The sequence below is a fragment of the Prosopis cineraria genome, unplaced genomic scaffold (assembly GCF_029017545.1).
Source record: "Prosopis cineraria cultivar Desert tree isolate PC_DT_omini unplaced genomic scaffold, ASM2901754v1 PC1, whole genome shotgun sequence".
Classification (NCBI taxonomy): Eukaryota; Viridiplantae; Streptophyta; class Magnoliopsida; order Fabales; family Fabaceae; genus Prosopis; species Prosopis cineraria.
The window spans coordinates 34,673,789-34,687,836 of record NW_026555332.1 but is presented as its reverse complement, the minus strand read 5'-3'; the positions used below and the strand labels follow the sequence as shown (position 1 = coordinate 34,687,836).

At 27.7% G+C, this 14,048-nt stretch overlaps 1 protein-coding gene across 1 annotated transcript; it reads left to right on the top strand.

Annotated features, from left to right (window-relative positions):
- Nucleotides 1-10,671: 10,671 nt before the first annotated feature.
- On the top strand, nucleotides 10,672-14,045 carry LOC129291361 (alpha-L-arabinofuranosidase 1-like). Its single transcript, XM_054928693.1, has 13 exons — nucleotides 10,672-10,836; nucleotides 10,917-10,971; nucleotides 11,084-11,286; nucleotides 11,383-11,501; nucleotides 11,640-11,793; nucleotides 11,908-11,977; nucleotides 12,084-12,229; nucleotides 12,316-12,414; nucleotides 12,506-12,945; nucleotides 13,041-13,097; nucleotides 13,195-13,387; nucleotides 13,691-13,834; nucleotides 13,944-14,045. Exons 1-13 carry the CDS (start codon nucleotides 10,672-10,674, stop codon nucleotides 14,037-14,039), a joined length of 1,941 nt encoding a protein of 646 aa, XP_054784668.1. The 3' UTR covers nucleotides 14,040-14,045.
- Nucleotides 14,046-14,048: the final 3 nt, after the last annotated feature.

Below are 14,048 nucleotides of genomic sequence, written 5' to 3'. Positions count from 1 at the left end.
CTCAATTTAAAAATAACGAGGGACTATTAATTAACAATAGATTGAAAATGAAAAATTAGTGAAAAATTTTATATTTTTCTATAAAATAAAATAATTTTGTCGTATCATATTCAAAAAGTACCAATTTTCACCTCTCAAATCATATTAGATCAAAACGCAAATTGGAGAGGGTGAGAAATGGATAACTTCAAGAGTGGTTTGTCAAATGCTTTACAACAAACATAATGGTAGGTGGGAGAATATTTAAATAAGTGAATGCCTTAAGGCTGCTCATTACTGTAACAATGTCATGCGCAGATTAAGTGCTTGATTTTCCTTCACCAAGGTAAGGGACTAAGGGTTCAACTTATATCGTAAATTAAAAATACTAAATTTTGACACGAGTATTGGATATACTTATTATAAAGCACTTTTAATTATTTTAATTATCAAAATTAATAAGAGATGGTTAAATTATGAACTATGCTTGAAAATAGAATAAGCTTTCATTTTTACCCTTATTTATGTGAAAATATTTTAAATTTGTATTATATTCTCTCTCATAATCAATAAGTTTACATAGGGATAATATGTGAAAAATCCTTATATTAAGGACCAAAAAACGTAATAAATACATCATCAAATGTCTTATATTAAGGGCCACAAAATCCTTCTAAATGGTGCCTTTTAATAGGGACCAAAGGGAAAATGTTAATACTTCCTTTAGCTAGTCCAAAATATAAGATATTTTCAACTAGTTAGCATTAATCTAAAATATAAGACACTTTGTAAAAAAAAATTTAATAGTAATAAATTCTTCTTTTTCACAAATAACCTTACTAATTGTATATTATAAAGAGAAACTCTCTTTGTTCAATATTTTTAAATATCATATTAAAAAATAAAAGGCAATTTGAGTGTTTCAAGGTGCAATTAATAATTTTTTTTCAAAAATACCTTTGGATGTAACTAATAAGGTTTTTAATTTTAAAAATAATTAACTATTCATTAGGGATGTAATTCAGTTGAAGGATACAATATTGAACGGATAGAGTATTATATACTCCTTTTGTTCAAACAATGGACAAACAAATTCATCCCATCAACTACTTCTAGATCGATTTAGAGGGAGTTGTCAATCAAAGGACCAAAATGGACTGATCCAACGTCGGCCACAAGACTAATGAAGTTATGATCAAAAGACATTTTGGTGTTTTTTAAGGATAACTAATGAGATTTTTCTAAAAATTATCTCAATTACTATTTGAGATTAAAGATATTTTTATATTTATTTGTGATTAAATTAATTAATTAGATAAAGGTAGACGTTGAAAAAGTAAGTAGTTTTTTTTTTTTAATGGTGTTAAATGTTGTCTTGGAGATAGAAGTTAGCTAAAAATGCTTTATAATTTTAAATAGAGAAAATGAGAAAGAAATTAAAAGAAATTAAGATAGATTGATTTTAACTGAATGGTAATATTGAAAATATTGATAATTTTTTATTATTTTAATGATACAAACTACTTTTAATTATTTTTCATGACCCTTGTAATGCTGTTAAATTAAGAGTGTGTCTTATATGTTGGATGGGAAGAAGCACATGTATGTGTGTAGGGAAAAATTCTATAATTAGCCTAATATATTTAAGATATTTTTTTCCCGTTAAATTAAGATATGTGATCCTTCAGATATATATTATTTATTATATAACAAACTTTTGTTATTAATATTATTAATTCATTAAAATTAACTTGTTTTGATTAACATATACGTATGAGTGTGCATATATATGCATGTATATATACTTTCTTTAGTCGTGTTTATAATTAATTCACCTTAAACATATTTCACGTGTTGTCAAGAAAAATGAGATTACAACAAGTACGATCAAACTTGCAAATTTTACTTACAAAGGGAGTGACATGCTACTAGCAATAAGACTATTATATTGGCATGCAATAAAAAAAATCTTAACACTTATTAATTCTCTCTAGAAAGATTAAGAAAATTTTAACTTTATTCTTATTAAATATACATATTTTTATGATAAATTTTTTTCTCTCACCTACATTTAATGAGTAAAAGGAAAAAATTTCTAATGAAAAAAATCAATAACATGCGATATAATTATTAGAATAAAAAAATTCCTTATCATCATGCCTTAATTAAAAATGGGATTTCAACAGCATATGTAAAGAGTTAAAAGAAAAAAAGATGTGTGTGTTTTGAAATTAATCCCTTAAAAAAATATAAACGTTATTTAAGGAGTTTTGTCATCTCCCAAGCAATGTTTTTCATATGTACTTCCAGTAATTGAACTATGAAATAATAATATTTAAAGAATTCAAACCACTACCATCTATACCATATATATATATTCAGTTGATAAAAAGATGCGTGTTGATGCATAGGCATTCGAGTCCTATATTTAATAACCGCAAGCCTCAAATTTGTTTGTTGAATCCTCAACAAAAATCCTAGCATGCTGCAGCACAAAGCACAATATTTCAGATGTTTTATTTGGTTCAAGATTGCCACGACACACCTCTTTGATAAATATCTGTCGCACTGCACTAAATTAATTATCTAAACAATTCCACACTTTAATGAATGTGACAAAATAATATTATAAATAGATTATGAAGGAAGGTATAGATAGTGCAAGACAACATGCTATGGGTCCTTAAATAAAATATTAAAATCAAAGATGAAAGAAGATTGTGTTATTATGAAAATAAAGAACAGCCTACAATGTTGTCTTCCTTTGCCGCCTTCCATATTCCCTTTCGCTAATAGTGCCTCTTGGCTCTCTGGCATTTTTTTTTTTTTTGAATTTTGCTGTGTCTATAATTAACTACATTAAATACAAATGCTCTCTCAACCATTTGGTCCTATTTTCTCCCTCCGTTTTTATATATACAAAAATAATTAACCCATAGAATTTAATTAAGTGTAAGAATTATGTCTAAAAATTTAAAAATAGACTAAATTATTCTTGTAATTAATGAAATAAATTTGTCTAGTAAACATAAATATTGACTTTATGAGAGATAATTTGGGCCAAATGTGATAAATACTTCTTAAAATTTATAATTTTACTTATAAATAAAAATAAAGAGAAATATACTAATTTCTCTTATATTTGAAACTAGAGTAGTATAATAGGGGGAGAGAGAGAGAGAATTTTTGGCCATATTTATAAGATATGTCATTAATTTTTATCATAGGTTTCCTCATTTATCCCTATTAAATGTTAGTAGAGTACAATATTAAAATATACATTCCCTTTGGTTCTTAATATAATATGAAGTTTGAAAATTTTTTTGGCTTCTAAATATAAGACAAAGTTAGAGTAATTAATTATTTTCACAATTTACTCCTTATTTATTTATTTATTTATTGTCGTTTTAATTTCTAAATAATATTTTACTATGGTTGCTAATTATAAAATGGTAAAATTAATTTTTTTTTTACAATTTCAAGGTTTTAATTAACATTTCTTATTAAATGTGAAGTTTATTAACTTCATTTATATTAAGGACTATATTATATTTATTAAGATAAAGTTAAAAACTTATTAAATTTTTAAAAAGAGTTATAAATTTTAATTAAAATTATTAAAAGTGGTTTATAAATAACACTTGAAAGAGAGTATTTGTGTTTTGGCCCAACATCAATGCTTTGAAATTTGGATTGGTTATTGAACTAGACATGACATGAGTGTACAGTTTATTGATTGAGAGTGCACACGTGTGGGTGGAAATGCTGTCGTACCCATTGAGGGCTTGTTAATTGTTTTTTGTTATAAGAATATGATTAAAATTATCTAGCATGCTTGTTGATATCTAAAATTAATATATAATATTTTAATTCTTTTCAAATATACTTCTTGTTGTGAAGTAGTTTTTATTCGTGAAAAGTTGTGATCCATTCAAGCATGCTTGGTTATATTTAAATGATTTATGTAACTTGATGCAAAGAGAAAATAAAGTGATATGTTGATGATTGATATGATGATTATATGTGAGAGATCGAGATATGATATTTTGATTACCACATGGTTTGTCTCTATTATATGCGTAGTGGTTGGCTTTATTTTCTTGTAGTTCCCTTTTATCCTGATTTGGGTTTTACGATGATGGGGTTTTTAAGGAGGCAAGTTCTACTTTGAAGGCAATGCACTTTTTGTTAGGTGCAACTAGGGTAGGCTCCAACATGGGGTAATAAGAAGTAAGAGGCGAGGCATGAGGCTATAGTCGGGATAAATATCACTTAATTTAATTGTTATTTGATATGAATTGTTTTGATTATGAAAAACTAGCATTTCTTTGTTTGAAAAATGATCTGTGAGTGGATTGTAAAAAGTAAGTATATGTATTTGAATATGTTTTATGAAATAGTTTTTAATTGATATGCTGGTATATATTAAAATAATCGATTGTTATTGAGATATTGAATTTTACATGTTACCTTTTACCATTTCCAGGTCAGCAGTTCGGTGGTATTACAGAGGAAGGTGCAAGAGAAATGAGCTTTGTGCTCTTTATGATTATTATTATTTTTTGGCTTGGTGTATGTGCTAATTGTTTACTATTATGTTTTCATGACCTATGAATGAATTGTCTAACTAATCTATTAGGGATAACTATTGGGTTTCTGTTTTGGATTTATTGTGGAAATTTCTGTACTTATCTTGGACTATTAGTTGGGCTTCAAATGCCCTAAGCTCAGTTATGATCATTATTGGGATCCTTCTTTTTTGACAGATTTTTTTTAAAAAAAATATATAGAAAATATTTTACTTTATTTAAAATTATTGTAAAGATGTTATGAAATTTTGGGTGTTAGACATCCCCATTGTCACAAAATGATTTGTCACATGAGATTACTTCAACACCCTCGCCAAATTAAATTACTTCAATAACCACTAATACTCATCATATGATAACCAGATCCAAAGCTGGCATTCGAAAGCCAAAAGTGTTTCTTGCAACCGGAGAGGATACTTGTCCCCGCAATATTTTAGAAGTTCTAGCTGTGCTCAAGTGGAAAATAGCCGTTCAATATGAATACAATGCTCTTAAAAAGTTTAATACTTGGACTCTAGTTCCATTGCCTGAAGGTTGTTGTCGGCCTTTGGGTTTGTAAATGGTTGTTCAAAGAAAAGAAAAATGCTGAAGGATTAACCGCTAAGCTTAAAGCACAGCTTGTGGCTCAGGGTTCTTTACTACTGGTGGCTGGAGTAGACTACAATGATACTTTTAATCCAGTGGTTAAACCTGCAACAATTCAAATTCTTCTCACTCTTGTTGTAACTCACAAATGGAAGTTGCATCAGGTAATTGATTTCAGTGGAGATCTTGATTCAGAACTCTATACAGAGCAGCCACCCGGTTTTGAAGTCTCATCATCCACATCACGGGCTCACTAAGTCATCAATTTTTGTACTTAATCACCTAATTACTAAAGAAAATAGAAAAGACTTCTCAGATCCCACTTTAATTATTTTCGCACCGCCTTTGGAACTCTACAGTATGTGTGCTATGCTCGTCCTCAGATAGCTTATACAATTTTAATAAACTAAGTCCGTACATGCATCAACCTTTAATTGCTCATTGGTTAGAGCATGTAATGTGTATCTGGCCCAATATAGGCCCAGCCCATAATCCTCTCTGTTAAGCCTGGTTATAAGTTGTTATGCTAGCCTTTTGTATGTGCAGTTGAGTCAGTTACATAAGTCTCGAATAAGATTAAGAGGCTGTTTGTTTGAATTTATTTTTATAAAAAATCACTTATTTTTTGATAAAAAAATTTATTTTATAAATTTTTATTATGTTTTTTTAAACTTTTCAAAAAGAATATAATTAAAAAAATAAATTTCATATTATTTTGAGTAGCTTTATAAAATAATTTAATACGATAAATAAAAGAATGTGTTTTAAAGAAGCAAGATACATAAAATTATTATAAAAATTTAAAATAATATAATAATAAATTATTTTTATAAAACAAAAATCAAGATATCATAAAATTTAAAAATAACTAACTAATAATTATTTTTTTATTATTATTGTAATTAAATATGAAATAATGTCTAATTTTTATAAAATCTCTATAAAATAATTTTTTTATAAAACTTTTAAATTATTTAAAAATTGCTTATTTTTTAATTTTAAACAAACGGGTTCTAATTCATTCAGGGCATATTCTTCGTTTCACTTTTTTCCGTAATCTACCTTGGAGCTTTTGGATATAGGTATCTGGGAAAGCCAAGATTAGACTCCGCTGATTATAATAATGATCAGAGATTAATGTATATTAATTTAAAGCAACTATTAAAGAGCAGCCCCGTCGCCACATCCAAGTCTTGCCATGCATAAATTACGTACAAAGCTATTTAATTTTATTTATATATAGTTACTCATGAATCATCTGTAACAAAGAAATGAAAAAATGATAGTCATCACAATCACAATTATTAAAAAGTAAAAAAAAAATTCTTAAACAACCAAAAAAAATTCTTAAGACAAATTACAGACAGATATTTAATTTCAACAAGAATATAATAAACAAGCAAATAGAATCATTTGCCAAAACGAAAAAGAACAGGGGAGTTTGACACAGCATAATTAAAAAAAAAAAAACTTTAGGCCAAGGAGATTTTTTTTTTGGAGAAAAAGAAGGAGAAATACATTTATGCAAATATATTTTAGGATAGTGAGCACGTAACTCAATTGGCGGGTTGTGTTAAGTTAACTATTGATTTTAAATTTAAGTTTAGTAATATGTAGCTACATTAAATATTTATTATGAGAGTTTTGTCGTCAACGTGGTCCTATTCAACTTGGTCCATGTATAACGAATAATTATATAAAAAATAATTTAGGATAATAAAACTTTTAATTTTCAAGTTTGTTTTAATTATTGATTTGATATCTCAAATTTAATTTTTATTAATTTGTTTTCTTATATATTTTTTTTGAAAGAATTAATCTTTTAATCCTTCAACTTTTAATTTACTTGTAACTCGGTCCCTCAACTATAACTCGCTGCGACTCAGTCCCTCAACTTTTGATTTACTTATAATTTGGTCCTTATTTTTTAATTTTTTTAAATTTTTTATCAAATAAAAAGGATAAAAAAGCTCATATATTATTTTAAAATACCCTTCTCTTACTCATTGATGTGAGATATAAGCTAATATGAAAAAAAAATTAACAAAAGTTAAGAGATTAATTTGTAAGTGATTCAAAAGTTGAGGGACTGAGTCATAGTTGAGGGATTAAATTACAGCGAGTCATAATTGAGGGATTGAGTTACAGGTGACTTAAAAGTTGAATAAGTAAAATATTAATTTTTCTTATTTTTTTTCAATGGGCCAGAGTCCACATGCGAGGCCCACAAGAATCGAGTCCACTCGTTAGGCCATCTTGCTTGAAATTGCAATCAATTTTAATCTACGTCTGTAAAGCAATCAATTTAAACAGCTTTGATCAAATTCGCGCTGACTGAAATTTAGAAACTCCAAGCCAAAATCAATGCTCAAAAGACTTTAACAACATGAAACTACTAACAAGTATTGATTCAATTGATAAGGATTTGGTTAATAATCCGCAATATTATGGCATCAAATTATGTTATTGATGTAAAAACGTAATTGATGGATGATATATTATTAAGTATATCTGTGATTGCTATTTGAGCTTGTATATACACTAATCATGATGAGCTTTTAGGATCTAACACACCAGAACTTTTCATGATTAAAAAAAGAAAAACATGAAACCAATTATTGACTGTGGTAATGGGTACAAGTGCGTAATTATTGACAGTGGAAGTTAAATATGGTTATTAATGTACGAGATTATTTATTTATTAAAGAAGTCATGATTTTATTTTATATATAACATAGTCTAACATTATTTTTAAAATAGCATGCTTGTGAAACACAAATTGATTTTTTTTTTTTGGATTTTCAAGAATATCTTTGGAGATCTTACCTGGCACAAATCTACAGCTTCATGTATGTGTATATATATATATATATATATATATATTCATTGAACATTATCTATATATTACTTATTTTCGTATTCACAGAAATTAGGAGCTACGTATAGGCATAGCCATCTATACAGAAAGATAACGAATCATATCTTTCTTTCGCCCCCCTGCTTTTGGAGAAATAAAGACTAAATCTTTACTCATGCCGTATCAAAACCGCGAGAATATCTTCAAATTTCAAGATCAATATATTTTTCCTTCAAAATAGCATAACTAAATCTAAATAATATAAATAAAACGACACCCATAAGATAAATTTCCTTGATTTTAAAATATAAAATTCAAAATATCTAAATAAAATATATAAAATCTGAATAACAATTCAAACGATAGAATAATCTAAAATACAAAATATGAAATCCAAAAAATCCAAAGTAAAGTAATATAGAATATGAAAAAAATTTAAATTTTCGTATTCAAACAATAGAATACGAAAATAAAGGAATAGGTTCTTTTCTACACCTATATATAAAATAAGAATTAAAAATATTAATTTTAAATGCAAAATCTAAGGCCCTAAATAAATTCAAATAGATTCAAATATTTTAGATAAACAAATTCAAATAATTCAGCTAGCTAGAGTTAATGGGTGAGGTTAGAAGTTACAATTTAAACAATTCCTGATATCATGAATTTTAAATATTTACGGGAAAATGACTTTTTACATTCTGCATGGTGAATTGCAAAGTTTAAAAGGACATTTATCAATTGATTGCATCTGCCTACATGGTTATAAAAATTATTATCTAGCACTTTTAATTGATATAATAATTATGTTAAAAATATTGATTATGATAATATTAAAAATATCAAATCATCAATGTTCTTTTTAAAAAAATTGGCCCAAGCTTTATAAGCTGATTCAACTCTTAAGATGTGTTTGGTTGGAGTTTTGGAGGGGATGCTCCTCTCCCCTCATTTGGTTAAAAAATTTTGGAGGGAAAGGGGAACGAAAATAACCCTTCCCTTTCCCTCCCCTCCCCTCCCCTCATGTTGCTACCATCAAATTGAAATTTTTTTGAAAGGAAGCTATTTTTTTACTATTTTACCCTTATCTATTTTTTTTAATATTTTAAGTATAGTTATAGCTAAAAAAAATTTCATATCAAATTGTATTTCACTTTCAGACCTCGACTGATCTCATTGAATTTTTTAAAAAAAATTACAATTTAATATATATTTAAGGGGATTATTTGTTTTTTTATAAAAAATTGATATTGTTATAATTATTTGTTTAATTTTTTTTATTCACATATTGACAATATGATAGAATGAAAGTGAATTTTTAAGAAATTATACAATTTAAATTGAGGTGTAAAATTATTTTTTAAAGGAACAATTTAAAATTTTTAAACTAATGTATAGGGATATAATAGTAAATTAATTATTACCTTCCCTCTTCTCTTTTCCAACAAAACTAAATAAGATAATATTAAAGCTCTCCTCTCTTCTCCCTTGAACCAAACACACTTTTAAACAAAGGAAACTAAGACTTTGAATTTTATCATTAGAAATAAAGTCAAATTATAACTAATTAAAATGTTAAGTAGATTATTCTCCAAAACAAAATTATTTTCATTGGTCACATTCATTATAATATAACATCGGAAATGGAAAGCACCGCGTTTAACCATTATATATTTAAAGCATGGATTCGACATGATTTTGGAATATTGAGGGGACAAAATTACTTAAAAATATTTTGCAATTAAAATATTACTCATGCATTTGTATAGTTTAAATTTATTTATTATATATTGAAAGCATGGATTCGACATGATTTTAGGATACCAAGGGGACAGAATTACTAAACAATAGGTGGGAATGACATTAAAGGATTAAATTTAATTAAACTTATATTAAATTATTTGAAAATCTAAAATAATAACAAAAATTATTTAGTGAATTGGTATAACAATTTGAAACTATCATTTGATGATTTGAAATTCTTATAAAAAAAATTTGCAAGTGAGATTCTCAAATTATGTATAAAAAAACTTGTGAAACATACCATTACTTGAAAATTATTTTTCTTCTGAAATTAATATTAATTTAAAATTTTCATTTTAATAATTGTAAATAAGGATATGCGAATAGCAAATGACTGAAAATCGTGATATGTTTGACAAGTTTTTGTTTCACAAATTAATAAATTTAAGTTGAAATTCTTATTTTTATGATTGTAAATCATGAAATGAGAATAACAAATTTTTGAGACTAATAATTTACCAAAACATCTTTGATTTTTATTTTAGACTTTCAAATCTTTTAGTCCTGATTTAAATTTAATTCAATCTTTTGAAGTTTTGATCCTTTAACATTTATCTTTTTATTTCTCGATCTAACTCATTTTCATCTTAATTGCCACTATCTTATTAGCACAAAACTTAAGAGTATGTTCAATATCAAATATCAAAATTCTATCACATATGTATAATGGAACAAGTATATTAAAAAAGTTAAGCATGATTGCAGCAACATGCGACCAAAAATCTAGGGGTTATATAATAAGCTCTAAATCTAATAATACTTTAAAATTTATTAATTAATAAAAACAAGTCTATTTAAACAACTACAAATACCCGAGACAGCCAACACTAAATTCAAAGTTAGAAGTAGTTCACATCAATGGCTTCTTTAAAATTTACATGTTGTGCTATTTTGTTCATAACTTTCTCTCATTCTCTTCTATTTCAAAGCCTTGCTAACAGCAATAATGATACTTCTACATTAGTTGTAGATGCTGGTTCTGGGAAGCCAATCTCCAAATATTTTTTCGGAGTATTTTTTGAGGTAAACGATTCATGCAATATTAATCATTATATATGCATATTTCACACGGTTTTTGAAATTATCAATTAATTATTTTGCAGGAAATTAATCATGCTGGAGCTGGAGGGTTGTGGGCAGAACTTGTTGACAACAGAGGTACACAACTAATCTCTAGAATCACTCTGATAAAAATCCTTTTTTAAGTTAGTCATATAATCAAGCATATGAAGTTAATTAAAATTCCTGTACTGTTCATATATGGGTCTAGGTTTTGAAGCTGGAGGCTCACCACTTCATGAAAATATTTCTCCATGGAAAATAATTGGAGATAAATCAAACATTGAAGTCCAAATTGAAGCTGCCTCATTGTTTCCTAAGAATAAAATTGCTGTTAGATTGGATATTCATTGTCCTTATCCTGCTAAATGCCCTAATGGTGTTGGTCTCTCTAACCCTGGTTTTTGGGGCATGGTGAGCTTCTTTTTCGCTCAATATATATATATATATATAAAGAAATATTTTTTTGATTATATATTTTATATCACAAATTTTTTGTTCTTCTTTCAGAATATTGAGAAAGGGAAGGAATATAGAGTTGTATTCTATCTTCGTGCCTTGGGACCAGTTAATTTGAAAGTGGCTTTTACTGGAGCAGATGGAAAAGAGTTGGCTTCAAATAACATCAAGTGATTACAATTTCATATTATATGTGTGCGTGTGTGTGTGTGTGTGTGTTCACTGTCACTTACTGTTTATGGATACAATAACACATTAAAATTTATGATTAGGTAATTGCATTTTATTTTATTTTATTTCATTCGTAGGGCTTTTGCAACTTATGTTGTAACGTGGAAAAAGTTCGAGACTATTCTGAAAGCTACAGCATCGGATGTTGAAGCAAGCCTTCAATTGACAACGAACCAAAAAGGAGTTATTTGGTTGGATCAAGTCTCAGCGATGCCTTTAGACACACACAAGGTCCTCAATACATAATAAAATATTAACCTTTAAGAATATTAAAGATAATATAATGAACCATGTTCATTTTTGTAACATATATTCTATATTTTTTTCCTTTTTTTTTTTAATTAGGGACATGGCTTCAGAAAAGACCTTTTTCAAAAGGTGGCTGATTTGAAACCAACTTTTCTTAGATTTCCTGGTAAGAGTTGAATTGATATAGAAAATTATTCTTAAACTTAAAAAAAAACTTTTGTCAAATTCATTTTTGCGTCTTTTTAATCTAATTTTTTTTCCTTTTGGATTAGGTGGTTGTTATGTTGAAGGTAATTATTTGAGAAATGCATTTAGGTGGAAGGAAACCATCGGACCATGGGAGACGAGACCTGGTCATTTTAATGATATGTGGGGTTATTGGGTTGATGATGGATTTGGTTATTTAGAATTTCTTCAGGTACGTGTCTTTTCATTCTCAATTTTTAGACTTAATATTGTTATTATAATTAAAAATTAAACACCTTAGCTATTGTTTTGAAACAGTTATCTGAGGACCTTGGTACTGCTCCGATATGGGTATTTAACAATGGTATTAGTCATCATGATCAAGTCAATACTAGTAATGTTGATCCTATGGTTCAGGTATAACTCATATTTTTTTTAATCCTTTTCCCAATCAATCATTTTCAATAAGTTAATTTAATTTATTTTGTGTATGCCAATTAAATTTTAGGAAGCTCTTGATGGTATTGAATTTGCAAGAGGTCCTACAACATCAAGATGGGGTAAACTTAGAGCTTCTTTAGGTCATCCCAAACCTTTTGATTTACGATATGTTGCCATTGGAAATGAAGATTGTGAAAAGGAAAATTATCAAGGAAACTACCTCAAATTCTATAGTGCTATAAAGCGTGCATATCCAGATATGCAAATCATATCAAATTGTGATGCTACCAAAAAACCCTTGAAGCATTTGGCTGAGTTGTATGACTATCATATATACACAAATGCTAAGGATATATTCTCAATGTATACCAAGTTCGATAATATGCCACATTCCGGCCCTAAGGCTTTTGTCAGTGAATATGCTGTTTGGAAGGAAGATGCTGGAAATGGAACTCTCTTATCTGCATTGGGTGAAGCTGCATTCCTTATGGGATTAGAGAAGAATAGGTATGTTACCACCAAATTATAAGAAATTTCATACCTAGCTAGTGTGTTAGCTAACCACTAGTTAATTATTTTCATTTTTTTTGTCTCCCAAACAGTGAGGTTGTTGAAATGGTTAGCTATGCACCACTCTTTGTCAATACAAATGATAAGAGGTAATATTTTGTTATCCATTTTAGTATGAGGTATCTTGCTTATCTGTTTACACTATTAAGATTTATGATAATTGTTTTCTAATAATTATATATATAGGTGGCTACCCGATGCTATCGTGTTTGATTCTCATCAAAGTTATGGAACTCCAAGCTATTATTTACAAAAGCTATTCTCAGAATCCAGTGGAGCAATGTATTTGAACTCAACACTTCAAGCTCCTCCTTCAGTTGTTGCATCTGCAGTTACTTATACAAGTTCAACAGACAATAAAAGTTACATCAGAGTAAAGGTACGTATCTAGTTACCCCATGCATGGTGATCTGATTAGTAGATTAAAAGGAATAAAAAGTTTAGAGTCTGTTTGAAATTATTTTTATTTTATTGTTTTAAGAATTGATATTTTGTCAAAAAAAAATAATAAAAATGAGTTTTTTTTAAATTTTTACTTATTCTTCAGAACAATAATTTTAAAACAGTTATAAGATGTTTCTTTTATTTTTTTCTATTTCAGAACAATAGTTATTTTTTTGTTTCCAAAACATGTTGCCGAATATGCCCTTAATCTTTTTCATTTGAAATAATATTTATGTAGGTTGTGAACTTCAACAACAATCCTACAACTCTCAAGATCACTTTCAATGGTTTAGACTCAAGTGTGAAACTGTCTAAAGCAACAAAGACAGTGCTCACATCTAGCAATGTAAAGGACGAAAATTCCTTTGAAGAGCCTACAAAGGTACATCCCATGCAATGTCCTATTAATATATCATTTTATTAAAATTGGTTTATGGAAATTTAGTTTTTTTTTTCTGAAAAATATTTCACACGTGTTTTTTTATGTGCAGATTGTACTGGTGCAAAGTCCGCTAGAGAATGTTGGAAAAGATACAACTGTCACGCTTCCTCCCAATTCAATCACAGCTTTCGATTTTCCAAACTGATGGGCCACT